At 52.6% G+C, this 26,267-nt stretch overlaps 13 protein-coding genes across 13 annotated transcripts; 6 read left to right on the top strand and 7 right to left on the bottom strand.

Moving 5' to 3' along the window:
- Positions 1-76: 76 nt before the first annotated feature.
- On the bottom strand, positions 77-1,093 carry J4E93_007339 (uncharacterized protein; the record flags this gene model as incomplete). The annotated part of the gene is made up of 2 exons (XM_049345249.1): positions 77-337; positions 386-1,093. 2 exons carry the CDS (start codon positions 1,091-1,093, stop codon positions 77-79), a joined length of 969 nt encoding a protein of 322 aa, XP_049197479.1.
- A 539-nt stretch (positions 1,094-1,632) lies between these two features.
- J4E93_007338 (uncharacterized protein) lies at positions 1,633-3,385 on the top strand (the record flags this gene model as incomplete). The annotated part of the gene is made up of 4 exons (XM_049345248.1): positions 1,633-1,683; positions 1,739-2,027; positions 2,082-3,088; positions 3,137-3,385. 4 exons carry the CDS (start codon positions 1,633-1,635, stop codon positions 3,383-3,385), a joined length of 1,596 nt encoding a protein of 531 aa, XP_049197478.1.
- Positions 3,386-3,970: 585 nt separating this feature from the next.
- On the top strand, positions 3,971-4,653 carry J4E93_007337 (uncharacterized protein; the record flags this gene model as incomplete). Its single annotated transcript, XM_049345247.1, has 2 exons — positions 3,971-4,366; positions 4,420-4,653. The coding sequence occupies 2 exons, from the start codon at positions 3,971-3,973 to the stop codon at positions 4,651-4,653; spliced, it is 630 nt and encodes a 209-aa protein (XP_049197477.1).
- A 119-nt stretch (positions 4,654-4,772) lies between these two features.
- Positions 4,773-5,252, bottom strand: J4E93_007336 (uncharacterized protein; the record flags this gene model as incomplete). The annotated part of the gene is made up of 1 exon (XM_049345246.1): positions 4,773-5,252. One exon carries the CDS (start codon positions 5,250-5,252, stop codon positions 4,773-4,775), a length of 480 nt encoding a protein of 159 aa, XP_049197476.1.
- A 413-nt stretch (positions 5,253-5,665) lies between these two features.
- Positions 5,666-6,753, bottom strand: J4E93_007335 (uncharacterized protein; the record flags this gene model as incomplete). Its single annotated transcript, XM_049345245.1, has 2 exons — positions 5,666-6,270; positions 6,327-6,753. 2 exons carry the CDS (start codon positions 6,751-6,753, stop codon positions 5,666-5,668), a joined length of 1,032 nt encoding a protein of 343 aa, XP_049197475.1.
- Positions 6,754-11,015: 4,262 nt separating this feature from the next.
- On the top strand, positions 11,016-12,558 carry J4E93_007334 (uncharacterized protein; the record flags this gene model as incomplete). The annotated part of the gene is made up of 4 exons (XM_049345244.1): positions 11,016-11,036; positions 11,087-11,269; positions 11,326-12,271; positions 12,323-12,558. 4 exons carry the CDS (start codon positions 11,016-11,018, stop codon positions 12,556-12,558), a joined length of 1,386 nt encoding a protein of 461 aa, XP_049197474.1.
- A 178-nt stretch (positions 12,559-12,736) lies between these two features.
- Positions 12,737-13,366, bottom strand: J4E93_007333 (uncharacterized protein; the record flags this gene model as incomplete). The annotated part of the gene is made up of 1 exon (XM_049345243.1): positions 12,737-13,366. One exon carries the CDS (start codon positions 13,364-13,366, stop codon positions 12,737-12,739), a length of 630 nt encoding a protein of 209 aa, XP_049197473.1.
- Positions 13,367-13,615: 249 nt separating this feature from the next.
- On the top strand, positions 13,616-14,078 carry J4E93_007332 (uncharacterized protein; the record flags this gene model as incomplete). Its single annotated transcript, XM_049345242.1, has 2 exons — positions 13,616-13,704; positions 13,757-14,078. 2 exons carry the CDS (start codon positions 13,616-13,618, stop codon positions 14,076-14,078), a joined length of 411 nt encoding a protein of 136 aa, XP_049197472.1.
- Positions 14,079-14,565: 487 nt separating this feature from the next.
- J4E93_007331 (uncharacterized protein) lies at positions 14,566-15,156 on the bottom strand (the record flags this gene model as incomplete). The annotated part of the gene is made up of 1 exon (XM_049345241.1): positions 14,566-15,156. One exon carries the CDS (start codon positions 15,154-15,156, stop codon positions 14,566-14,568), a length of 591 nt encoding a protein of 196 aa, XP_049197471.1.
- Positions 15,157-16,472: 1,316 nt separating this feature from the next.
- J4E93_007330 (uncharacterized protein) lies at positions 16,473-17,537 on the top strand (the record flags this gene model as incomplete). Its single annotated transcript, XM_049345240.1, has 2 exons — positions 16,473-16,986; positions 17,086-17,537. The coding sequence occupies 2 exons, from the start codon at positions 16,473-16,475 to the stop codon at positions 17,535-17,537; spliced, it is 966 nt and encodes a 321-aa protein (XP_049197470.1).
- Positions 17,538-17,644: 107 nt separating this feature from the next.
- J4E93_007329 (uncharacterized protein) lies at positions 17,645-18,148 on the bottom strand (the record flags this gene model as incomplete). Its single annotated transcript, XM_049345239.1, has 2 exons — positions 17,645-17,977; positions 18,044-18,148. The coding sequence occupies 2 exons, from the start codon at positions 18,146-18,148 to the stop codon at positions 17,645-17,647; spliced, it is 438 nt and encodes a 145-aa protein (XP_049197469.1).
- A 1,131-nt stretch (positions 18,149-19,279) lies between these two features.
- Positions 19,280-21,086, top strand: J4E93_007328 (uncharacterized protein; the record flags this gene model as incomplete). Its single annotated transcript, XM_049345238.1, has 2 exons — positions 19,280-19,613; positions 19,672-21,086. The coding sequence occupies 2 exons, from the start codon at positions 19,280-19,282 to the stop codon at positions 21,084-21,086; spliced, it is 1,749 nt and encodes a 582-aa protein (XP_049197468.1).
- Positions 21,087-21,126: 40 nt separating this feature from the next.
- J4E93_007327 (uncharacterized protein) lies at positions 21,127-23,028 on the bottom strand (the record flags this gene model as incomplete). Its single annotated transcript, XM_049345237.1, has 4 exons — positions 21,127-21,987; positions 22,046-22,585; positions 22,639-22,778; positions 22,839-23,028. 4 exons carry the CDS (start codon positions 23,026-23,028, stop codon positions 21,127-21,129), a joined length of 1,731 nt encoding a protein of 576 aa, XP_049197467.1.
- Between the last annotated feature and the right edge of the window lie 3,239 nt (positions 23,029-26,267).

The following is a 26,267-nucleotide window of genomic DNA, read 5'->3' as shown; positions in this document are numbered from 1 at the left end:
TGTCGGCGCCACGAAGACTTCAGATGTCCGAAGGGAAGCACTTTGTCATTTCAATTCTTCATTGCGAAGCAGCATTCTATAGCGATGCTTCCAGCTCATCAAGACCTGACACCTGGTTCACGACCCATTTCCTCTTCTCCTCATCTGTGTATCGTGGGTAAGGCCTACGGCAGTCCGCGCTGCTCTCCGGGTATCCCCTCTTATGCGCAACGACGTACTTGGTGCCGTTGATGCCGCCCTTCCCGAAACCCCATTCTGTGACCGAGAGCTTGATCTGAAGGGCTGACGCTTCGTCGTGCTTACCCGATTGGTAAAGATTAAACAGGTGTATGCAGGACTGATCTGTTAGCTTCCAAACACGCAAAACGTTGGCGATAGTACACACCTTGGGGTACAAGTTCGCAACACCAGTAATGGTGCCGATTCCACCCACACTCAGCGCGGGTACAAGCCAATCGCTTTGGCCGGCCAGCGCCACAAACTCCGACTTGTCGAACGCAGCACTGATCCTCGCAACTTTTGCGATGCCTCCGCACGTGAGCTTGACGGCTACAATGTTTTTGTGCTTTCCGAGGATATCCAGCATCTCGGAGTTGATGTCGAGGCCGGCCACGACGTTGGGGAAGTTGTACAGGACGATGGGGACGGGGGATGCGTCGGCTAGCTCTTGGAAGTAGGCTACGATGGCATCCTGGTTCATGGAGAAGTGGAAGTAGGAGGGTACCAGTGCGAGGTAGTATGATGCGCCTGCTTCCTTTGCCTCAGTAGTCTGCTGTATCGCGTCGCGCGTGCAGCCTGCTACGCCTCCAATTGTGATGGGTAGATCTCCGCGACCGAGGCGCTGTGCCGTCTTGCGAGCAGTTTGGACGAGTTGCGTCTTCTCGGCTGAGGATAATGTTGCTGCTTCACCATTTGTTCCTGCGATGACGATGCCGTGCAGACCGTTGGAAATCAAGAACTCGAAATGCTTTCCTTGGACATCCCAATCGATCTCTTGCTTGGTGTCATTCTTGAACCAGGTCAATGAGGGGACATGGATTCCCGGTGGGAAGGAGTATGTTGTTGTGCCGTTGGTGCCGTTTGCGGAAGGCATTTTGTGAGGATGTCAAGAGATGAGCAGGTACAGAGGGGAATCGAATGTGGAGGACATCTCTGCAGCAGAGCGAAACCGCCGCATTTTGGCATCCACGACTGCGCGACGCGTCCCGGTAGTACGATGGAGCATGCGAGAAGACGCGCTTCGGCGTGGAGACGTGTGGATGTTCCATCGGCTCCCAAGGCGCGCGATTCGCCGTCGGCTACGACCGCGACGGTGACGTTGGGCTGCCGACGCTCGCATCGCCAGCTTCGCGTGTCGGCTGCACTAGGCCCACGAGATCCCACACCACGCCACCGAACCCACGCGACGAGAGTGCGCCATCTTTGGAGACTCCACTGGGGAAGGTCGTGGTCGGATGTGGCAACCTGGTTGTCCGTCCCGGAATGGCCTGGGTGTTTTGTGGGGAAGCGCGTTTGGTTCAAAAGAACGTGGGAGCCCCAGGTTTGGGATCGGCATCAAGACTACTGCAGAACTTTGCAGCTTCAACATCCGTCCGGTAACTTGAACATTGTTTGTTCTGGTGGATAGTCATTATGGGTGGTTTTGCTCGCGCCCCCGAAGACAGGCCAACGCCTCCGGAAGTTGTAAGTTCTTGTGCTAACCGATGGTGAGATGATAAGGTGCTAATGTAGTCTATAGTACAACTGGAGGGTCTACATGGCCGCGCTCGTCATCTCAATGGGCGTTTTGGCCTATGGTTACGACTCTGCCTTTATCGGCACTACCATTGCCCAGGAGTCCTTCCAACGAGACTTTGGCATCAATGCATCGAACAAGAACGAGATCACCAGCAACATCACCTCCATATATTCGGCTGGAGGACTCGTAGGAGCGCTGCTTATGTACCCATTCCTTGAGCTCCTTGGTCGCCGTGCGACAGTCATTATCTCCGATGCCATCTTCATCGTTGGCGCGATCATGTGCACTGGTAAGAAACCTTTATCGATATGATATCTGTTCCAGTACTAACCGTGTCTCTCAGTCCCCAAGAACCAATTAAGTCTCGTCCTCGCCGGGCGGTTCTTCACTGGCATGGGTGTAGGAGGAATAGCCGCTGTGTCGCCCATCTACATCGCCGAGATCTCGCCTCCTGCTATTCGTGGACGCCTCACTGGGTTCTTCGAATCTTTCTACCAAACGGGTGCCGTTATCGGATTCTGGATCAACTACGGCATTGTACACAATATGGACCGCTCAAAGTCCATCGCTTGGAGAGTGCCTATGGCTGTTCAGCTCATCCCTGCTGGACTGCTAGCTCTCATGATACCGGTTCTGAAGGAGTCTCCTACCTGGCTGCTGAAACGCGGTCGCGAGGCTGAGGCCTTGAAGTCGTGGAGCTACTTCCGTAACCTACCCGAAGACCATCCATACATTGCCCAGGATGTTCAATACGTGCGAAATGAGATTGCGAAAGAGCGTGCCGCACTTCTACATGGCGAGGCGCATGCTAGCTTCCTCACAACGATCAAAGCCGCAGCACGCGAAGGAGCCATGCCAGGAATGCGGAACAGATTCCTCTTGGTATTCCTCATGTTCATGTGGCAAGCTTGGAGTGGTGCCGCGGCAATCAACTACTACTCTCCAACCATCTTTACATCCATCGGATTGTCCGACGTAACTCTCTGGACAGGTATCTACGGAATCATCAAAGCTGGAGGTTCCATCATCTTCTTCACCTGGTTCATCGACATGTTTGGACGCAAGTGGCCTTGGATCATCTCTTCCTTGATCTGTGCTTTCTGCCAGTACTACCTCGCCGTCTACATCGCACTAGGAAAGCCGACAGTGGGCGAGCCCATGTCCGAGTCTACAGTCGCTGGCGGCAAAGCTGCAACCGCTATGATCATGATCTTTGGTGCTGCCTGGTCATTCGGTGCGAACGGCCTTCCGTGGATCATCTCTAGCGAAATCTTCCCCGCATCTATGCGCTCTATATCGGGACCATGGGCAGCAGCATCCGTATGGATATGGACTCTGGTAGTCACCAAGGTAAGCACCTATCAGTCGCACGTAATAGATATACTAATCTAGTTTTAGGCCTTGCCGCAAATGTACACCTCGATGGAATGGGGCGTATACGTCTTCTTCGCCACCGCGCTTATTTGCGCTAGTATCTACGCCTTCTTCTTCATCCACGACACCAAAGGACTGCGCATGGATCAGATGGATCAGTTGTTTGGTTTTGAGAAGCGCGAAGAGTTCATTGTGCAGGCAGATGGGAAGAACGCCGATTACGAGAGTGAGCACCACGAGAAGGCGCCTGTGCAGCGGACTGAGGCTGTTTAATTGTAAGAAGTATTCTAGTGATATCCATGTATTCAAAGCGTTGTACGTCTACGGCAGACGTTCAAGTCATTTTCTGTACGTAATGAGTGAAGCACAAATTCCTCTCGCGCTCCATCCCCAACACAACTATACAGCCCGGTCTATCGATTTTCAAAGCAGTCTAAGAGATCAGCAATTGTCGTTTCGGTTCGTGCAACGTAAGCAATATACGATGCGCGTTGACTTATATCGTGGGAAGCGCGTGTCACATAGGCTAAATCCTGCCTTACTTTCGAACAGTCTGTCGGGTCGTTGAAACCCAGGCTGAGCCCTGACCTAACCCGTTTTGACAGCGATCCTAGCGGCTCGTTGGATATAGCTCCTATATGTAGGCAAGTGTAATGCCAATTGCAGCATGGTACTACATATTGGGATCTGACCTGACGGCTCCTTCAGCCGCAACCGAAGAATTGATGTCGAAGTGCAACGATCACGGCAAGAAAAGGCGGTATTTGGTCTACTAGGCAGGAAAAGGATGGTTGAAGAAGAGCATAAGACGTGCAAGTTTCCGGTCTAATGTGTTCCTCTCTGTAGTCTCAACACACCATGCTGTCACTCATCCTCGCGTTCCTGCTCACTCTCTTCATCACACTCACCGCAGCCGCCCTCCCACCCAAAGGCGCCGTCTCCCTAACAAGCCTGGACATCGACCTCGATGGAAGTGGCTGCAGGCCCGGCGACGCCAGCGTGATGCTCGCCTCCGACAACTCCGCTTTGACCATCATCTTCGACAACTTCGCCGCTTCCGACGGACCAAAAGCAGGGACTGCAAAGACACGCGCCTTCTGCAGAGTGAATATAGGCATGAACTCGCCGGGGTGGGCGTTCGATGTCAGCTCGGCTGATTTCCGAGGCTATGTGTATATTGAGAAGGGTGTTGAGGCTAGTTTGGTTAGCCGGTGGAAGTGGATTGATGTGAATGGCGTGGATATGAAGGGCAAGGTACGTGGTTATGGTGGCTGAAGAGTTGTTAGAGGTACTGACTTGAAGGATAGGGCAACATTCATAAGATTGTAACAGGGCCATTCGAGGAAGACTTTCTTTTGCACAAGGACGGTGAGATATCAGATACGGAGGCGTCGGTGTGCCAGAAGAAGGATGCGAGAATTCAGATTAGTCTCTCTGCGACGGTGGATTCGGGTACGTCGAACAAAAACGGTTACGTGCAAGGGAGCTCGGTGGATGCTGGGTTCGGCCAGATACTCAATCTGTCGTGGAAGAAATGCTGAGGTAATATGTTTAATTTGGGGTATCAATTTAAGGGCCAAGAGAGAAAGGTGTCCGTCTCCATCATTGCATCACAGCACTTCTTGCTGCTCCGTGAGAAGATCGGACCGACGTAGTCCTACTACGCCTTGGTGTATGCCGGCAGGTCTTCAGACTGTGCCTTGGCAGCAGCCCTCGCCTTCCTCCTCTCCCTGCGGTCCATCTCCCTTGCCACCGCCTTGGCCAGCTTCCTGCGCTCCTCGCGCTCCTTCTGCTTCAGGATATCGCCCTTGCCCTTGCCCGACCACACCTTCTTGAACTCCTTGCGGAACTTCTGGTTGAAGGTAAGGTACTTGTCGGCCTCCTCTTCCGCCTTGGCCTTGGTGTGCTCCTCCTCGTCGTCGGTGTCGTAGAAGTCGGACTCTTCGTCGGCCTCGTCAGAGACTAAGCGGTTGGTTTCTCCGTTGGAGGACTCGAGGCTGACTGCACGCTGGTTGCGCGCTTTGTCCCACGTCTTGGTGCGCGAGTAGGCGACGCAGCCGGTGATGCTGAGGACCGTGAGGAAGGGAAAGGAGAGGAAGAGCAGCATTACGATGCCGAACGCGATGAGGTCTTCGTCCATGATTGCGGTCTGAAGGTTTATGTGTATGTGGATGTAGGTGTATAGTTTGAGTGCTGGAGGTGGAGAGTGTGGAGAAGAGAGGCATGTCTTAAGGGGAGCGTGGTTTGCCACCCGGAGTGTGGCGCAGCCGGTCCGGAACCGTACGTCACACGCCCGAGTCATGCACAGCATGTGATTGTGCGTCTGAACACAGTTTCCCTTCCTCTGGACCTGGAACGCTTCAACACACAGACATCATAAGGAGGGTAGTATTTGTTTGCTAACCGCAGTAGACATGAACTTTGGTCGAGCTATCAGTCGCATTGCCACCATCTACTAGCATGCTGCGATGTGATCCCCGGGCTCGTGCAACCCTAACTTATCTTCTCCCGAGGTCGCGTCAACCCACAGAATTCAGAAGCGCACTCCCTACTCTATTCCAAATATAGCTTCTCCAGCTCCTTGAGCTCTCCCATCAACCAATCTTCATGCCTCTGCTCATACCTCTCCGCCTTAAGCCTCTTCTTCGTCAGCTTCGTCTCCGCAGCATACTTCTGCATAGCCTTTGTGCCCACGCTCAAGATCTTCTTCGAATGTCGCTGGAAGGCTTCTTCTTCCTTGCCTAGTACATCCGCCCATGTCAACCCTTTGCGCTCCATCGCCGCATCGACAGTCTCGTGCCACGCCTTCATTGCACTCGCCGCAACTTCAAATCGCAATCCCTCCGTACCCTTGGTTTGTGACACTTCATCGGCGTACTTCGCAAGTGTGCCCAGCGGCTTGATGGCCTGGACCTCGTCGACGAAGATATCGGTGTGTGGCTGCCAAGGCATGTCGCCCTGAATCATTCCGTACTGCACGCCGGAGATATCGAGCGACGTCTGTTTTCCCGTGGGTCCGTGGGTGACGCGCATGCACCAGTGGATGTACACAGTAGGGTTTGGGTTTTCGAAATCGAAAGGCTCGTCCGTAGCTGTGATGGCTTTTTCTTTGGGCGGCTTGAGGCGGACTTTGACTTCGTCGATGTCTACATCGAGGCCTGGTTATCTATTGGTTAACATTCTCCGTCTGATCTAAATGATCCATGGGTCTTACCTGCGAACAGCTGCTCAATGAGCTTCTTCAGGACGCCAATGTCGTGACACGGCGAAATCACCAGCACCTTGCTCTTGGCCTCAGGATTGCCAACGAAGTACTGCTGAGGGAAGTCTGCAAACCAGCCGTTCTTCCGCCCGAGCTTCTTTGGGTCGTCTGTGATGATGGTGAGGCCGTCATAGAATGTTGGAAGGGAGATTTTGGCGTAGAACCGGCTCCATGTAACTTCGCGGTAGGCGTAGAAGATCTGCTGGAGGATGCGGGAGGCGCGATGGATTCGAAACCCGGGTGAGGACACCGGGCTCGCTCTCAAAACGGCCAGGTAGTCTCTCAGCATACCGATCAAGCGGTGTCGATGTTCGGCATATCGTTCGTCGATCACCCGCTTGCCTCCGGGCAGCAACAATTGTCGCGGTATCTTGGACATGATAATTGATTTCTGTGCGGTTGGTAGTGGTAGCTGAGGTGGTGGTTACGGCGCGACTTTACTCTTGCTGTTGCCTCTGCCTTCACCATGGCGACGGAAATCTCTGACTACAAACAGCGAGAAATATGACGACACTTCATTATCAGATAACACTGCAAACGAACGACGAGTTCAGAACGGGTAATCGGATGTTTAATAAGATCAGATCATTTGCATTAGAATTTAAGAGGAAGAGAGACAGGCGCAGGGTACCCCAGTCATCTTACCGCAGTAAAGACGTCTCCGAATTACAGGCAATACTTGATGGCGATAGACCAGAGTGCTCGAAATCTGCGTCCAGGACGAACCCGCCCTCCGGCAGTGTTTTGAACCTCGTATTCTCAGGCCATGGCTGATGTTTGTGCCACTCTTTAGTATTCACCGTCAGTTGAGGTCCCCCACGAGACCTTTTTGGTACATCCTTTCTCGTAGATTGACGCAGATCTGCGTCCATCGCTTGATCAGGTGCTTTGCGGGTCTCTTTAGATACGACGACCTTTGGCGGCTGGACCGGGCCCCGCGAAGTCTGGTCATCAAACTCTACGCGCCGTTCCCTTTTCACACGTTGGTGAGCGCCAAGGCGATGATCGATTCTCAGCTGTACAGTGACACCTTCCTTATCCTCTTGGTACTTCTCATTCGAGCCGATGAAGAAGTCTATGCGTTCGTCGTCGTATACGGTAGCCTTACCGCACGGACAAGAAATAGCGAACTCGAGACGACCTTTCTTCAAGACACTCCGCTGTGTCCTCCCGCACGCGCGGCATAGTCGACAGTAGGGGACCAATTTACCGGTCGCTGAAGAGGGCTCTTGAAACGCTACCAGATCTGATGATTGAACTCGTGTAAGGACCGCCGAGCTAGAACATTCCGGGCAGAAGATGTGATCGCACCTCGTGCATTCCAGACGGTTAAACGGGAACGCGCCTTGACGATGTGTTACAAGGTTTTCGTTATCAGCGTGGCCCTTACAACATAGCCACACGCCGTCTTCCTTGTGTCTTCGCCAGCCAGCTACAGGCTCGTAAGGCTTGTCAGGGGACTTCGGGACAATGTCATGGTAAATCTGGCCTGTCCAACCTTGTTTGCGCACTATCTTGAATGCGCCGTCGCCCAACGATTTGGATCGCTCGCGGTTCGTCATCTTTCTTTTGTCTGTTTATAGCCCTTGATGGTTCTAAACTCTCTTGTGAGGCTATATTGGGAGCGGCGCATGAAGTTATATAGATTCAGTCGAGCCTTCAATAGACGTTGTTTGCCATGTGTTTCACAGTGTCTGGTGATCTCTTTGGGATGCAGTCATGCGTTGGGTATCGCCTGACTCTGAGGTCTGTGTTGCCGATGTATAAGGGAGCTGTGTATATACGAATATTAGCTGTGCTGGCCGGCGCGCAGTGTAGAGCTACACATTCCGTCTTATTTCTTGCAATCACGAAACATAGAGAAGATGTGAGTGACAGGTATATTAGTAGACGCTGCTCGATAGCAGGACAACTGTGGACGAGAGAACGGATGCACGAACCTAGCATCACGCGCTCCGTCCGCTCAATCTGGAAACCACGAGACATTGACGGGGACGTCCCAATCTGAATCTGGCTTCAACACATAAGCTGTAGCTCCACCTACTCGTCGCTTGGGGCGTTTATTACGCTTGGTCTCCGGCTTTGAAGCGTCTCGGACGTGAGTTGGTCTTCCCTTATCGAGTGCTAGACGAAACTTCTCAATCTCACCAGGGGAGGAAGGAACCCAATCGGCGAGAGGAATTCTGTTACTCTTACACCGTTGGGATGCTTCTAGTCTTTGCGTGAGGCGGACATCTACCGTGATGGCATCGGCATCGTTCTGATACGCAGAGTTGTCGCCAATATAGAAGTACATTGGCTCTTCGCTAGAGATCTGGCCGCAGACGCATGGCATTGTTGGAAACTCAATGCGACCTTTGCTGATTTTACCACGATGTGTAAGACCGCATGCTCGACAAAGTTGGCAGTATCTGCTCTCCTTTGATCTCCTCTGCCCTTCGAAACGCTCCTCGTAAACCTCCAACTCCAGTGAAGGTACCGGAGTCAAGATCTCGGAGGTACGATCATCGGGACACAGTATGCGTTCGCAATGACATTTGACATACCTGAAGGGATGTGGTCCTGCGAAATGGTATAGTTTCATGTCGTGGCCACAGCTAGGGGCCCAGACACCATCTGCGATATGGTCGTATTGGAAGTGGACATCCTTGTTGAGATGTCTATGTGGGCTTCGCTTCGAGAGCCTGAAAGGGTTGACGGCTTTGACAGCCTTTGCGACTCTCTCTAATGAGAGTCTCCGCATGGAAATCGTTGTGAAATGGTTCAATCTCATTGTATCTTGGGCTGTTGTGAAAGCGAGTAAATATTCGGGTTGTTGGTAGGCTGCATGCCCGGCCATGGAAGTAACAATGCAACAAAGAAATAGTTGTGCTGCTGTTACACTCTATCATCACTATGGTCGGCTGCGCATCACTGTAAGTATATAGACGATAGATTTGACATATATAACGAAGTACCGGGAAATGTGATGGATCAGTACTCTCTATATGTACACAATGAGATATGAGATAGTAATAGTAAGACGACTTACTTGAGACAGTATCAGTAGATAAAGTAAACATCACTTGCATGTCTCTCAACGCATCGCTGTCTTATGCGTATGGCAATGGTTCAGATCAAAGCTCACGAAGGCAGCCATGGACGTGATGGGATTCTCGTCTCCTCCAATGCTATTCAGCCAGTCGTGAACATCATCCTGGATTCCTGCAACTCAGTCCCGATGATGGCGCATCCTCGTTCGCAATGATCCACCGAAAAGTAAGCCTCGTCGCATCATCAGCTCTTGCATCGATGAGTTTGACAAAGCTCGCATCCGGATCCCTCCTATACGGCTCGTTGTTACCGATATGGTAGCGTGGCCAGTCACCGTATGAAGTGCTCCCGCAAGCCGCACACTTGACACCATAAAAGTCTAGGGTCGTACCTTCCATCTCGGCGCGATGACTCAGTCCGCAGGTAGTGCAGATGTGGAAATAACGAACTTCGCGATCGAGGCGTGGCCGTGGTGCTTGAATCATGCCGTACGGTAGAGGTGATAGGATCTCGGATGAGTGACACTGAGAACACAGTATCTCGTTGCAGCGACTGCATACCAGATGTTTGAAAGGAAACGCGCCTTTGTAGTGCGTAACGACGTTCTCATGACGACAGTGACAGCATCTCCATATTCCGTCCCCGATCTCTGCATCGCTACGCAAGGCCCGCAGAGCAGGATACTTGTTCTCCTGTATTATATAATACTCGGTGGGCGCTTCTGCAGGGATCGCGGAGTCGAGATCTTCCTGTACGCTTCCTGGCCTAGAGCTGTCCTTTGAGTGTCGTTCGGCTATCGGCGAGAGGAGATGATGCGCTGTTGTCGTGGTGCCTTTTCTCGAATCGGCCTTTTCGAAGACGCTGGTCAGTGTCGATGTAAATGCTTTCGACAGTCGCTTGGCGCGGAAGATGCTGCTCTGACGCTTCATACCGAGCTATTTTCGGAACCGTGGTAGTCGCGCGTGGGGTTAGTGTAGCTGCGGGGACGAGACTGGAATTGGTTGCAGTGAAGGTCTAGATGTTCAGTTGCTTGTTTGGGTGCTCGCTCAGAGTGTAACGAAATTACGTTCAGTCACGCCTTGCGCCTTCCTCTCACCGCGCAGCTACGAAGGCAAGCGCGTTGGGGCTCACCTCGAACGGCTACTTCTGCAGTCTTCCTGACAGTGATGAATGACTGAAGTCATAGATGTAGAATCCATTCCTCTATTCAGACCCGTTGAGCGAGGGTGGTTCACGCATGTTATTTTGGTCCTGCTGGCGTAAACAGCAAGGCCTGAGCTAAGGTGGCATTATCTTGTAGAGCAACGTGTCGAGCAAACGCGCGCGCGTGAAGGCGTATCATCTTGGGATGCATTCGTGACTGTCGCCAAGTGATATAGCGTGTCGTCGTGGCACGAAATCATAGAAAGAAAGACTAGAAGGGGTATACATTTGTTCTGGGAGAGGGCGCTCAGAGAAAGATAGGATGGAAGAGAAGAACAATACCTAGCCCTGTGACGTACTGTGGTTGAACCCTGTCTGGCGCTAGCCCTGGAGTGCTGACGCGGAACATTGAACATGTATCTGTCCTCGCGCGTCTGCCTGCAACCAACATTCACCACCACCGCCATGATCCAGGCAATCCTTCAGGTTAGTGCGCACGCAAATCAACTGAGGCTACCATGACTAACACGACGCAGCGCCTGGGCCGCTGGCTCGACCGGCCGCTCTTTCCATGGAAGCGCCTCGTTGTTGGCTTCTCGCTCGCAGAGTTCGCCCTGGAGAACTGGCTTCTCTTCCGCCAGTACCGTGTCCTCCAACGCACCACCGTCCCCAAGGCTCTCGATAAGGAAATTGAAAGGGAGACCTTCGATAAATCCCAGGTACGCGCACAATTGCAGCAACCCCGCCATGCTTACCAGCGCTGACTTGAAGACAGGAATATGGCCGCGCCAAAGCCAAGTTCAGCTTCTTCTCCGCTCTCTTCAACCAGGTCAAATCCCTCGCCGTCCTCTACTTCAACGTATACCCGCTCGTCTGGGCCGCCGCCGGCACTGTCGTCGCTCGTTATGCGCCCGTCCGCTTCTCTGGTGAAATTCCCCAGTCGCTCTTGTTCATGTACATGTTGGGGTGGATCGATCTGATCACCGGCCTGGGCTTCTCCTACTACCACAGCTTCGTGCTGGAGGAGAAGTTTGGTTTCAATAAGATGACGGTCAAGCTCTGGCTCACGGACATGATCAAGGGTCAGGCTCTCGCTATTGCCTTCGGTATTCCCATTGGAAGCGCCTTCTTGGCCATCATCAAGAAGACAGGCCAGGGTTTCTTCTACTACCTGTGGATGTTCATGCTGGTTATTCAGATCACTGGCATGACCATCTACCCGATCCTCATTGTGCCCATGTTCAACAAGCTGGAGCCGCTCAAGCCCGGCAAGCTCAAGGAGTCTGTCGAGGCGCTTGCGTCTAAGCTCAACTTCCCGCTCTCGGAACTACAGGTCATCGACGGCAGCAAGCGCAGCGCCCATAGCAACGCATACTTCACTGGACTACCTTGGATCGGCAAGAAGAAGATTGTCATCTACGACACACTGCTAGAGAAGAGCACGGAGAAGGAAGTTGAGGCTGTCCTGGCACACGAACTTGGACACTGGAAGATGAACCACACTTCGCGACTCCTTTTCATTAGCCAGGCGCATCTATTCTACATGTTCGCCCTGTTCTCCGTCTTCATCGACAACCGCTCGCTTTACGCCGACTTTGGTTTCCACAGGGAGCAGCCGACGATTGTTGGCTTCATGCTCTTCAACGAGATCTTGTCGCCCACGGACTCCATCATCAAGCTCCTTCTCAACATCTGGACTCGCAGCATGGAGTACGAAGCTGGTATGTATCCTGGTCCCAATCCATGTCTCAGCCAATGCTAACAACACCCAGATGCCTTCGCCGTCAAGCTCGGATATGCGCGCGAACTCGGTGCCTCATTGATCAAGCTTCAGATCCAGAACCTGTCAAGCATGGATGCCGACTGGTTCTACTCCAGCTTCCACCACTCCCACCCCATCCTGACGGAGCGCCTCAAGGCTATGAACTGGACTGACGACAAGAAGGTCTCGGAGGACAAGGCGGCGGACGAGGAGAAGCCTATCAAGGCAGCGGATCGGGAACTCTAGGCGTGGATCTCGATCGGATTTTGTACAATATTGGGTATAAAAGGTCATGGGAACTTGACCGGGCAGGGTCGCAAGTGCGACGAAAAGTTCGTAGAATACAGCCCAAATGCAATGGCCGAGGCGTCCGTCAAAGTCGTTCCCACCATGTATCTTTTCCAAATCGTGAGATGTGACACCTTTACTCTTTTGACTTGCCCTTCGCGGCCTTTTCCTTCTTCCTCTGCTGGTCTCGTTCTTTCTTCGCCCTCTTCCTGGCTTCCTTGTCTATGGCGCCATCCGCGGGCTCCTGCTCCTCCACCTGTGCATTCGTCCGCTTCTTGTCTTTGCCCTTGGTAGACTGTACCGGAGGCTCTTCACCACCCTCCTGCACAACATTCGTCCTGTCGCCAATCTCTCCGATCTCAATATCTCCCTGCTCGGCCTGGTACTCAGCCAGGTCCTGCCATTCTCCCTCGGCAACCGCTGCAAACTGGCTGGTCTTCTTGAGGCCGCCCTTGCGACCAGTCTTGACAGTGACATCCGTGGTTGCGTTTTGTTGGTCGTCTTCCTCGTCTAGCGCTCGTTCTGGTTCTTGGTACTCGCCGCGCATACCCGCTGCGACACGGCGCAAGTGGTGCATGATTGGGTTGCCCATAGCGCCGCCTTGCGCATTGAATGCGACGCCTTCTGGCGTGATAGTCGCATCGGGATGGAGATGCGGGTACGTTTCCGAGTTCGAGAGGTACTTTTCGAGGATGGCCGACGCATCGTCGAGAGAGATGGGCGCGCTGGAGACGTGGCGGCGGGGAGGAGGTGCTTCGAGCATCATTTTGGCAGTATTTGGGCGCGAAATAGAGGGTTGGGTGGGTAGTTGCTATCGTGGAAATGGTGGAGTTGTTGGCTAGGATTTTGGGAGGACGGCCAACTTTTTGCGCACGGACGACAAGGAATGTGTTAGCTCTGCGGACTTCGCGACGGGCATGCCAGACTGCACGCTCGCATCGACAAATCGGGACCACGCCGCCACGGAGACGATACAACGGGCGAAGAGAGGACAATTGCGGTCGACATACACATCATGAACGCCTTCCGGTGCCTACGGGTCGTCGCGCGCCCTTCAACCAGCGCATCCACACTCCTCCGACCACGCATAGCACCACCACACTCGTACCTATCCTTCCTCCAAGCCCCTTCTCCACACCTCTAACCCATCCTCCAGACTATCCATACCCTCGTCCACCCGCCAAATATCGCTCCTCACCCCCCGACGCCCCATGCTGCCCCGCACAAACGCCCTCCCGCCCGCGGGCACCACCTCTCTGGTCCCCTCAAGCTCTGAGACGCTGGACCTCGCCTCCAAAATCTCGTCACATCCTGGTCTGGGCAGCATGCAGATTCGGTGCGGTCCGCGTGATACGTATAATCCGAGCCATCTGGTGCGCAAGAGGAGACATGGGTTTTTGAGCAGGATTAGGACGAAGAAGGGGCGGAAGATGATTATGCGGAGGTTGAAGAAGGGGAGGTGGAATATCAGTCATTAGAGCAGCAAGTGTTTGTCTATTCAACGGGCAAGCATGTGTTGGACTCGGAGGCCTCTGGCTGGGAGATGGGGCGCTTGTGTATATTGAATGTACAGTATGCGTAATGTGCATGTAGAGACATGTACTATATAAGACAGGGAAACATGCATCTTCTGGAGTAGTAAATACTTACACAGAGTCTCTATCTGACTGGTAATCCTCCTGCTCCAGCCTCTTTGGGTTTGAACGCATCAACCAGCCCACGAACGTAGTTCCTCCCCATGTTGTTGATTGCGTTGGGAAGTGGACTAGAGATCCATCCTTGTGGATACGGCGTTGGAAGGTGTTGTCGGTTCCAGAGACGATGTCTAGAGAGCTGCATGGGACTCTCCTGGTAACCCCGAATGCTTCTCTCACACTGGCGCTGATAGGGGGTACATAAGCCGACGTCCAACCGACAATCATATGGAGAGCTCTGTGGTATCCGATGACCACAATGGCCATCGCATCACTTTGGCGTCGAAGGCTTTCCCTCTCCAGCCTTTCCCTCCTCTTCCGCCCCTTGCGTGCCGTCCTCCAACGCTTCCACAAGCTTAAGCTCCTCATCAATCTTATCAATTTGCTTCAAAATGAACGCAATCGTAGCATCCCTTGCTTTGTCCACCCTCGTCAGCGCGTCCATAGTCATCTTCCCATAATCCTGCATCTTCTGCGGCGTCGGCGGCGCAGGCTCCTCATCCTGCAACTGCGCCTTTTTCTGACTCAACAACTTCCTCAGCGCAAAGATGTTGTAATCCCTTTCCTGTAGGTTCTTAATCAGCTCTTCCCGCTTAGCTTCTTCATCGACTCTTTGCTTCTTGGTGGCCTGCTCTTGCTTGATCTCCGTATCGGCGACTTTCCACTTCCAAATCGCTTCCTTGGCGCTGTTTTCAATATGCGTGAAACGTATGGGACCGATGTTTTGCCCGCCGTACCAGCGCGCAACTACTACAACACCCTCGGTCTGCGTGTCTCGTAGTACATTGCTGAGTCGTCCTCCGGCCCACTTTTCGCCGTCATCATCGTGGCCAAGATCATACAAAGTGCGGGATTCTGGCATCAAAGACTTTTGCCGTGATGGTTTTCTCCATGCTGCGATTTTGTGGGTGGCAGTCCGGAATTCGGGGAGTGTTTGTAAGGCTTTGGTGGATAGGTTAGGAGAGAACGCGGCTTTGAATGTTGATGTCTGCTCTTGTATTGCTGACGAGAGATAGATTTCAGTTGTGGGTTTCGGAGATGGTGAGCGCTCCCTTTTCATGGCCATCTCTTTTCATGCGCTTGTTGCACTGGATGTTGTGTGGTCCAAGTTGGAGAAGGGATGGGAGGTTGGTAACGTGCAGGGAAGGCGCATGCGGAAGCGCGACTTTAGCGCGGATGCCGAAAGAAGTCGCGAAGCTTGTCAGCGCTGCTTCCACGAAACATCATCTTTGAACATCAAGCTTCCATCGATTTTGCGTCCACTAGCAGTTATCTCAGACTTAGTCGTTCTAGTTACCACGGCTGAATTTTGTCATCTGTTTACAACATTCTCTTCCAAGACCATGAACAATTCCTGCGTCACTTGTGCACGTACTCTTCTTGAAAGATACGATGCGCATCCCTCCTGTCCAGACAAGAAATCTCATCAAGCAAATACGTAGGATCCGTTTCTGAGGACGTATCGTCATTACCCAGGCGGTCAAGCTAGAAATTCTGATGTGGTCAAGGCTGTCATTTCTCTCACTAGGTTTCTTGAACCAATTGTTGCTCAGGTATATAACTCATAGCCACCGTCCTCTTCGTATATATAGCTTTGCTCTCTCTTATACTTACATGATCACTTGCCAAAAATCAACAACTTGGCTGTCTACCTCCCTTACCGACAGCACCGAGGGTACCCGGGGGTGTCTCAAATCTTTCACTTCTCAATTCTACGAACACGTCACATCAAGCGCACGAGACCACATCTCGGGATATATACCCCACTTACCTGTCATTGGACGACCTTGCTAAGACTCAAGATTCGCAGCAGGCAACGGGCCGTTACTGCTAGCGCATACAAGAGTATATAGGTAGCGATATCTGATCTCCAACACTGATCCTCTACCACTTACTCGCCGCTACAACTTCAGTAGTATTTGGCGCGATCAAAGCGATTCTTCGCGGCGACTCAAGGTAAGTTCGTGCGATTTGTTCGGCGCAGACGCCTCGTCCTTCAGTGCGACGCGACTTTGATCTGCTGAGGCGATCCTCTTGCTCCAGCCTTCCAATCTAGACTTGACGCCAAACCTCTTGCTAACCTCTACAGCTCAGATAACTGCCTCAACGCTCCGGCGGCAGTTTGTTCATCAAGCTCAAGCTCTTCAAGTCCACTGTCCATACGGACCAGCTATCACCATGGGCCGATTCGAAACCCTCAACGATGACACCAAGGACCTGGTGAATTGTCTTCTGCCCGCCCTGGCAGCTTCCTTTGGTCTCGCCGAGAGCCTGGACATCATCCCTGAGGACATTCGCATGCGCGCCTGGGATTGCGAGCGCCGCGACCATATCAAGGACGAGACCGAGAACGACCCTCGCAACTGGGGTGTACAGTTCCTCAAAGATCTGATGTCTATTTCTCGTCTCACGAATGGAGACCTAGCTCGGTTCCAAGCTGATCTGCGTGCTAAGGTCGCTCTTCATGAGCCCAAGCATCCCTGGGCTCGTCTGGCCGATATCAGAGACATCAAGGATGAGTACGAGCACCCAGAGCGCAAGAACCAGGTCGTCATCCCGGAGTCCTCTGAAGAATCTTCCGATGACTCCTACTTCGAAGAGCTTGTCGAGCCAGATCAACCCAAGGGCGCTAAGAGGCGTCGTGGTAACCACGAGGTCTACGAAGCACGCATTGCAGAGAAGCGCCGCAAACGTAAGTCAACCCCTCTGTCATACCGAAAGTCGTTCAACAGATACATCAGCGACGACTTTGAAACTTCGAACGTCGAACAATGTTATTGACATTGAGTAGGTGCTCCTAACCGTCTCCGCCGTGCCGAGGATGGTGGCTTCGAGCGTCACGACAAGCGGGCCAAGAAGCGTGAGCGCTCTGTCCGTACCAGCACCACTCCCAGTGGTCGCGGAATCGCTACTCGCCGCTCCAGGACCATCGTCACCGAAGACGATGAAGACTATACTAGCTCTCACGGTACCCAGTCCCTCCTCACCCACCGGACTCCTGTCTTCTCCGTCTCTCCAGGTCCCCAAGATGCGCGCATGTACCCTGTCGAGACTGTAGATACCGTGGATACGTCTGGCCAGCCTCTTGCTGTCCAAAAGATGCAGGCGGAGTTGGAAGTTGCCGAGGCGGAGCTCAAGGCTGCCCGTGTAAGGTGGCAGTACCTCCAGGCCAAGGAGCAGGCTGAGCAGGAAGCTATGTATGGTGGTAACGGTACTCCGGAGATGCCTCACAGGTTCGATTAAGTAGTTCTGGTTGGTGTGATTGGAGGATTTCATGCATATTTGCGGTGGCTTCGGCAGCCTTTCTATAGTACGATACATGCGTGAATGGTTAAAGCCAACTTCAGAATTTAAGACTGTTCCGTCTTCTTCTCCCTGACCAGGCGTTCTTCTTTCATGGTCAGTCGCATTCTGAGTGACCTGTCCACACTGTTGCCGTGTCTAGGCTGTGCGCGGGGGAGTGGACCTTGATCAATGTCGCCCAACTCAGCTCTCTTCTCGATCTCGCTTTGAAGATTTTTTACATCTTCTTTCCTTTGCTGAAGCGCATTTCGCGCGTCTCGCGGTTTGGGCTCGGGTGGGTATGATGTGTAGAAAAAGTCCTCAGCAAGAGGTCGCTTCCGCTCCCAAAGCTTCTTCTCCGCCTTCTTTCCAGAGGCAATCTCCTCCCTCCACTGATTGGCCTCATGCCAGTTAGTATACTACATGATGTTAGATTATATTGCTTTCACTAATACTGTTATACATACCGCCTCCATCCACTCATCTGGCCCCACCGCCTTGTTCATGGCCATGTCGGCCAGCAGGATACTACGTAGAGCCTGCTGGAGGGGTGTTGCGGTCCGCTGAAACATGTTGAGGAATACGTAGATTTTTGTAGTGTGTTTGAGTGGAGGTAGTGTTGCAATGTAGGCTGCAGGGACAACTGTGGTGTGGTGGTTGTAGTGGTGGTGTCGCGTTGTAGGCCGCAAAGACAGTCAAGGCAACGACGATATGAGACCACCAAAACCGTTTGCCGCATACAGCGGTGACGGTGAGGGCGCACAATCTTCATCTCTGGGCTCATGGTGACGCGTCTTTCCTGTGTAACCTCGCAGTGAAAGTGAAGGTGAGAGCGGATCGACCCCCGAGCTCGCGTTTGTTTTTTACCTATTCCACCACAATCTCTATGTACCCCACTTCTTTATCCACTCTTATATCTGTATATATGTTCGTTAATTCCGAAATACTCCATCAAACCATTCTACCTCAAAACCGGGATGGCGGCTGGAACAAAAAGAGGACACTGTCCAAGCAAAAAAGATACACAACATAGCCAGTCGTGACAAATCCGCCACAAGAAGCAATAAAAGGGTTTCAGATGTCCAAAGATTACGGAGGTGGTCATCTCTTTTTGCTCTAAGGTCGAAACTGTGTTGTGACAGCTCTGCGCACTCTTTTTTGCCCGCTTTTTTGCCCGCGGTAAGTGTCGGGAACATAGATATCTTTGCTGCATACATAGAATTGTTTCTCGTAGCTGTGAACGTTAAGCAAGCAACGAAGCAGGCAAAGAGGTCTTACCAGCAGCTCCTCAAATCCCAGTCGTGCACAGAGTACCTCCAGCCCTTCTCATGCTCATCACTCTTAGCAAACCTACACAGTTCTTGGAGAATACACAAGCAGCGCAATCCTCTATTTGGGCAATGCTGTTAGACACATGTAGAGCATCATATGTAGGCCGGTCTTCACATGCCAGGATATGTAAGCTGACATGCAGTCGACCCCACAATTGTTCCGTCCGACTCAGGTACGCATTTTTAGACTATGCAATGTCATTCCTAGACCTTTCGGCGCGCCTTCTACGCCACTCGCACCTGCCTGTTTCGCCGTTCGATCAAACCCAGTCTGCAGGTGGACCAATTAGGAACTACGCTCCGCTAGCGCGTCTCCGCAGTCCTTCCCCAGATCGCCTGATCATCCCGACACCGAGGCTCTACAAAAACATTATGCACACAGCAGGACCCATTATGAACATGGAACAACCATCCCAGAAACGAGTATCGAAAGCATGCGACGCGTGCAAGAGGAGGAAAGTGCGTTGTAACGGCCAAGCACGGTGTCAACAGTGCGCGCATCTCGGCTTGCGGTGCATCTACTCACCCTCCGGCAAGCAAAGGTCTCAGGGCAAGCGAGGCCATATCATCTCCGAGTTCAGAAGCCAAACGTCCAATTTGCCTGCAATATCGCCGCCCATACTGCCTGCTCATTCAGCAGCAGCTAGCTTTCAGACACCGTACAGTCCCATCTCGCCGATACTTGACCGTAATGGAGGCACACCAAGTATGTCACCCTGGCAATCTCTACTCAAATTTGGGGTGCTACTGCTGACTCCGGGCAGCATCTCCTTCGTCATCTTTCACATCACAGTACCCCAAGGCTTTCTTTCTCGACCTCATCCCGGATTACGTTGCTGGGGTGTATCCAGTTCATCCGGTCATTGCCGAACATGAGCTCCGACAGTACATCGAGGTCATGGACAGCGACCCAGATGTCCGCTCATTCATCTACGCATTCGGAGGCTGCACGCTGAACTTGACCCGGTATGGTGACCGCCGAACAGAAGAAATCGTCCAAACCATCGAAAACCTCATGGACTACTCGATCGATACCATGAGGCGAACCCACAAGCATTGCCATTTCTCGGTCATGCGAGCCGTGCAGTCAATGTTCATACACAACTGCCTCATGAGTCTGCAAGGTAGCGACAGCGCATTCTACTACATGCGAGACGCCATTACGATCATCCAGCTGCTGCAGATCGACAAGCCGGAGAACGTGGCCCAGCTGTCTCCTCCCGAACGATCCCGAAGACAGCGGCTCTACTGGCAAGCGTACATACACGAGCGATTCATAGCTATCCTGGATTACCGGCGTGCCATTCTCCCTCCACTCTACACATTGCCGGAAGACGACCCTACACTACCGATACAGGTCCACGAGGGCTTCAATCAGATCATCAAGCTTTTCCGCATGCTTGATACGGAGTTCCTTGATAGCTGGCTTGACACGCAAGGAGGCAACGTCACCAGCACGTGGGTCGAGGCCAAGTCGCGCGAGCTTGAAGGCGACCCTGAGGCTGACGCACGGGAGTTGGCCATGTTGTCCATGATGCAACGAGCCGATCTGTGCATCACGCGTGAATGGCTGCGCACTCTGGTCTGGCGCTTAGCTATGAGCCAAACCCTCTTGTCTTCTCGATCTTCGAAAGATTGCCTGTCGCTCTTATTCCCGGTAAGGCTGTCACAGACATTACGGCAACAATTATCCAGTATGTCGCGCCACGACATCGAAGTACACGGAAGCAGCATCACTCAGAAACTTTTCGAGATCACAGATACGATTGCCGATGTTCTTATCCACGTTCCCGCCGCGACTATCGATGAAACGGCACTGAGGATTGACGATTTCCTCTTCATCCTAGACTTTGTCCTGCTGATTCCACACCTTGATCAGACGCGTCGAAGCATACTGCTCGAGAAGCTAGAGCGCCTCCAAACGATGTTCCCTGAGGCACTCAGCAATGCCAGTTCGCCGAACCTACCACACGATGTGAATAGTCCGGGTGGGGTGAACGACCCTTGGTATCAAGTCACGCAATCAAAGACAGCTGCAGGGCTAGAGGATATGGCGGACGGATTGGTGCAGGTTCAAGCCCAAGAAATTCCAAGATCAGAGGCGAGAAGTGGACATTTGGCCACATGGAACAATATTTCACAACGCTTGTCCATGCAGGTCGCTCATGTAGCTCAGTAAAATCTAACTTCAAGCAATGATTTTGTCCATGCGACACTATCTAGGCAAGTAAATAGATTCTGCCTTCATAAGCAGCCAGTTTCTTCTCCTCACAGTCATCCACACTGCTTACAAGCAGTTCCATCTTTTCGCTCTTCACACTTTCTGGGAAGGCCAGATCCTTCTTCTGGTCCGTGAAGTTGCAAATGCACACGGCCCTCTTCTCATTCCATGTCTTGCTGAAGACAAAGAATTCTGGGCTTTCCACATCTAGATCGTCGTACTGGCCATGCACAAGGAGATCGTTGTGTTGCTTGCGTACTTGCAGCATGCGCTTCCAGAAAGCGAGCACGGAATCTTTATCGCCTTTTTGTTGCGCAACATTGCAGACCTTTGCGTCCTCAAGAGGTCGCATCCACGGTTCCGCGGTAGCGTCAGGCGGCGAGAAGCCGTTGTGCGTTGCGGTCGACCAGCTCATCGGCACACGAGCATGGTCTCTAGCGAGATGCTGAAGCGACTTATGCGCAGCTTCAAGAGCCTTGGGGTCTTCTTTTGTCCGTGCAGCTACCATCTTGTAGTAGTTTGTCGAGTCCACGTCCTTGTACTCGCTCATATCCCAGGTCAGAGGAAAGTTCGTCATGCCAATCTCTTGGCCTTGGTAGATGAACAACGTGCCGCTGAGTGCTGCCATCATCAATGCGAGCATTTTACCGCCTGCGACACGGTGCTCGGGCGCATCGGAAGTAAAGCGTGTGATTGATCGACTTTGGTCGTGATTCTCTAGGAAGACGGTGGTCCAGCCATCTGAGGGGGCGCGAATGAGGTCTTGTGTGCGGGCCATGGCACGTTTGAACTGTGGGAGTGTCCAGTTCTTCGGTGTAGTTTGGAACTTGTAGGGGCCTTGGCCGACGTCGACGACATCCTGTGCTTCTAGTTAGTACTGCCGATCTCTTGCTTTTGCGCTTTTCGGGCTTGCTCACAAATTGGAAGACCATGTTCAGTTGCTTCTCTTTAGCACTAACATACTCCAACACTCTCTTCATGTCTGGTGTATGGGGGCACTCGCCGACGGTCATAGCATCGTACTTCTCCAAGATTTGGTTCATCTCGTTCAGGAATTCGGCCATCCTTGGGCCGTTGCAGTACTGGTATCCAGCAAACTGCCATTCCGAACCAGGATCGGTGATCGGTGCGTCAAGCATCTCACCTTTGCTGTACATGTTGACGGTATCAACGCGGAATCCATCGACTCCGCGCTGTAGCCAAAACTCCATGGCGGATTTGTAGATGGCTTGTCGTGTTTCTGGGTTCTCCCAGTTAAGGTCAGGTTGCTCGGGGCAAAAGAGATGTAGATAGTATTCTTGGGTATGCTCATCCCACTCCCACACACTACCTGTAAAGTTGCCGACCCAGTTGTTGGGAGCTTTGCGCTCGCCGTTGACATAACGAGCTGGTCTCCAGATGTACCAGTCTCTCTTGGGGTTGTCTTTCGATGATCGTGATTCTAAGAACCATTTGTGCTTGGAGAAGTCAGTTTTGCAAGGTTGTGCCGAGCTACACCTTCAAGACTTACCTGATCAGATGTATGGTTGACCACCAGATCCAGTATAATCTTCATGCCTCGCGAATGTGTCTCGGCGATCAGCTTCTCCATGTCTTGGACAGTACCATACGGCCTGTACACATCCTCATAGTCACGGATGTCGTATCCCACTGTCGGCGTGGAGGGTCAATATACATCCCACGTGCAATTTGTATAGAGGTAATGCTTACTGTCTACTTGGGGTGAATCGTACATGGGACAGATCCAAATGACGTCAACACCAATGGAACGGATGTAGTCCAACTCTGAAATGATGCCATTGAGATCACCAATGCCGTCGCCATTGGAGTCTTTGAAGGAAGCGGGGTAAATTTGGTATACAACACCATCTTTCCACCATGGTCTTTGAGGGACGGTCATGGTGTTGCTGCTGGATATCCGTGCTCTTTGGGGCAATTTTGAACACCCTGGTATCATAGATGGTGTATAGTGTCGAAGAGGTCAAGCGTTTCTTTGGTGGCTTGCAATGGCACCAGTGGCTTTCTTATAAGCGTCTTGCAATAGGATCTTATCAGATGGAGGGTAGTCGTTGAGATCTGGTCACTGTGTTTGGACCGCACGTGGAGGTTCCCCCCACCGGAAAGTTTCTCGGTACAATGACGATTGGCTCAAAGCCGGATCGTGTCTGCACATGGCGATCCCCACACAACCCAGCAACAGTCTTCCCCACAGATGTCTTCCATCGCATGGTGTTTCAACGTTCTTTCCCGCGTGTCCGATATTGCGGGATTTAAGCGAGGATGCATGCGGGGAGATGGTGGGCGCGACAGGCTATCGATTCATGCTCTCGGTCCGAGATGAAAGGCAAAGCGCGTTAGCGGGAACGCTCAGTCGCATTTCCGTGCCACACGTGATGGTCGCTTCGGCTTTTGGGGCTCGTGCACGCAACCTTGAAATCTCGGTCCGGCATCTTGTCGAATCACGACCTTCACTCCTGCTCCGAGTTTTCGATGGCACACCCGTGTCGGCGGGCCTCACCAGCAACAGCCTAGCCTTTCAAGCCATAGTGCTGCGCGATGAAGATGGCCTCACAGCTGCAAGAGTGGCGTCCTCCCCGCATCCCTTGACTGCCTCCACCATCCCCGGTTTCTGACTTGGCACGAGCGCTGTCTATGCATGGGTATCGCGTGTCTGGGGTCGTGAAGTTGTATAAGTAGAACGACGGTATCCACCACGAGAGATCACCATCCAGCTTCGAGTCCCACCAGCTCCACGTTTAGGAGAGGTCTGGGTCTGACCCACAGCATCCTACTTCATCCTTTGGACATACCCACATTTGTCAAGCCACCTGGACATCGTCTCATCCTCGGACACGACCATCATGTCTCGCCGCAACAGCAGTGTCGTCGCTATCGACGCCGAACAGGCACGCCGCCTTTCACTCGCCGTCACGGACATCAAACAAGTCGCCCACGATGCCGGCAACGCGACTCGATCAGAGCAGCAGATGACCCTGCGCCAGGGTATCAAGTTATACCCAAAGGCCATCGCCTGGTCTGTCCTGCTCTCCGCAGCCATCATCATGGAAGGCTTCGACAAAGTCTTGATCGCCAACTTGATGGCGGTTCCTGCCTTTAAGCAAAAGTTTGGCGAACAACTTGCAGATGGTTCCTTCGAACTCACCGCTGCGTGGCAAGCGGGCCTCACGAACGGTGCATACGTTGGAGAGTTCACAGGTCTGCTCCTGAACGGTCTTATCGCGGATCGTTTCGGCTACAAGAAGACAATGATCGGCGCGCTCTTCGCGGTGAATTTCTTCATCTTCATCGTCTTCTTCGCGCAGAACATCACCATGCTTCTATGCGGTCTCATCTTGTGCGGTATCCCATGGGGTGTATTCCAGACCCTGACTTGCACCTATGCCGCCGAAGTCGTACCGGTGCCGCTTCGTCCAATTCTTACAACATACGTCAACCTCTGCTGGGTCATCGGTCAATTCCTCGCCTCTGGCGTTTTGAAGGGTGTAGCCGAGCGCCCCGACCAATGGGCATACCGCATCCCATACGCCCTGCAGTGGCTCTGGCCTCTCCCGTTGATGATTGGCATCTCATTCGCACCTGAATCTCCCTGGTGGCTTGTACGGAAAGACCGATGCGAAGAAGCAAAGAAGATGTTGATGCGCCTCACATCACCCGAAAAGCTGCCCGACTTCAACGCCGATGAGACAATTGCTATGATGCGCCACACCAATGCCATGGAGATGGCGGTCTCTGAAGGTACTTCGTACTTGGACTGTTTCAAGGGTACCGATCTCCGCCGAACTGAAATCGCCGCCATGGCATGGTTTACGCAGGCCTTCTGCGGAGCAGGTCTTATCGGTTATTCGACATACTTTTTCCAGCAAGCAGGCCTTAGCGACGCGGATGCCTTCTCCATGAGTCTAGGACAATACGCAATTGGTGGCGTTGGTGTTTTCATGGCCTGGATTCTCATCCAACGTGTAGGACGCCGCACATTGTACGTGTATGGCGATCTCGCCATGGTTATGTTGTTGTGTATCATCGGAGGTCTCGGTTTCATTCCAGCCGGCAACGTTGGCGCGCAGTGGGGTATCGGCGCCATGCTCCTGCTTTTTGCAGCCGCATACAACTGCACGGTCGGACCTGTCTGTTACTCCATCGTCGCAGAGATCCCATCCACTCGTCTTCGCCAAAAGACTGTGGTCTTGGCCAGGAACTTCTACAACATCGGTTCTATCATCGGCAATGTTATTACTCCACGCATGCTCAATCCCGGTGCTTGGAATTGGGGCGCAAAGAGTGGTCTTTTCTACGCCGGAACGTGCTTTTGCTGCTTTATCTGGGCGTTCTTCCGTCTTCCCGAGCCAAAGGGCAGGACTTACGGAGAGCTCGATATCCTCTTCGAGAAGCGTGTTCCGGCTAGGAAGTTTAGCAGCACGGTCGTTGACAGCTTCCATTCCAGCGATACCGAGAGCGATTATACCGAGAAAAAGGGTGTCTCGGCCCATCTTGAGCAGGTCAACTCTAGGGATGCTATTTGAGCTGTGAGATCCGCCTCGGAGGCTTTATGATTTGTAAATATTATGTGTGACGAATTATCGACTTGTCGTAAATAGAGGATGTATCTTTCATCGTAATAGAATATGTTTCTGCAGATGCTAGTGTGCTGTGATCTTACGCGGCCTCAAGCTTTGGTGCGGCAGCAAGCGACATGCGATTGTTGAGTCTACTGTGAGATTAAAGCAAGGGGGGCTCGCCACAATTGCCCATTTGCGGTCCGGCCTAGTCACGATTCAATAGTGGGGTACATAGGCCCGGGAGCGGTTCTTGCATTCCTTGCTGCTCGCTTACTTTCCCCAAACACAAACGTGGCGTTCCCTTCTTTCCATCATCGATGTAGGTGAGAACTTAGCAGTGCGGGTCCGGACTGCGTCGTATCACCACCGGGCAATTAGTCATCATTTCTCGAAATGCCCAATGTTGGCAGACCTTCTCCAGGTTGCAAGACATGTAGGGACCGCAGGATCAAAGTATGTAATGCACGCGTGAGTAGATACTTGGGCCACTAATCAGCTGTTCCAGTGTGACCAGAAGCGGCCTTCCTGCTCGCAATGTCTCCGCGCAGGCAAAGAATGCCAT

The sequence above is a fragment of the Alternaria ventricosa genome, assembly GCF_023758065.1.
Source record: "Alternaria ventricosa strain BMP 2768 chromosome Unknown scaffold_13, whole genome shotgun sequence".
Classification (NCBI taxonomy): Eukaryota; Fungi; Ascomycota; class Dothideomycetes; order Pleosporales; family Pleosporaceae; genus Alternaria; species Alternaria ventricosa.
Note: the sequence above shows the minus strand (reverse complement) of the source record. Positions and strands in the feature narration are given on the sequence as shown.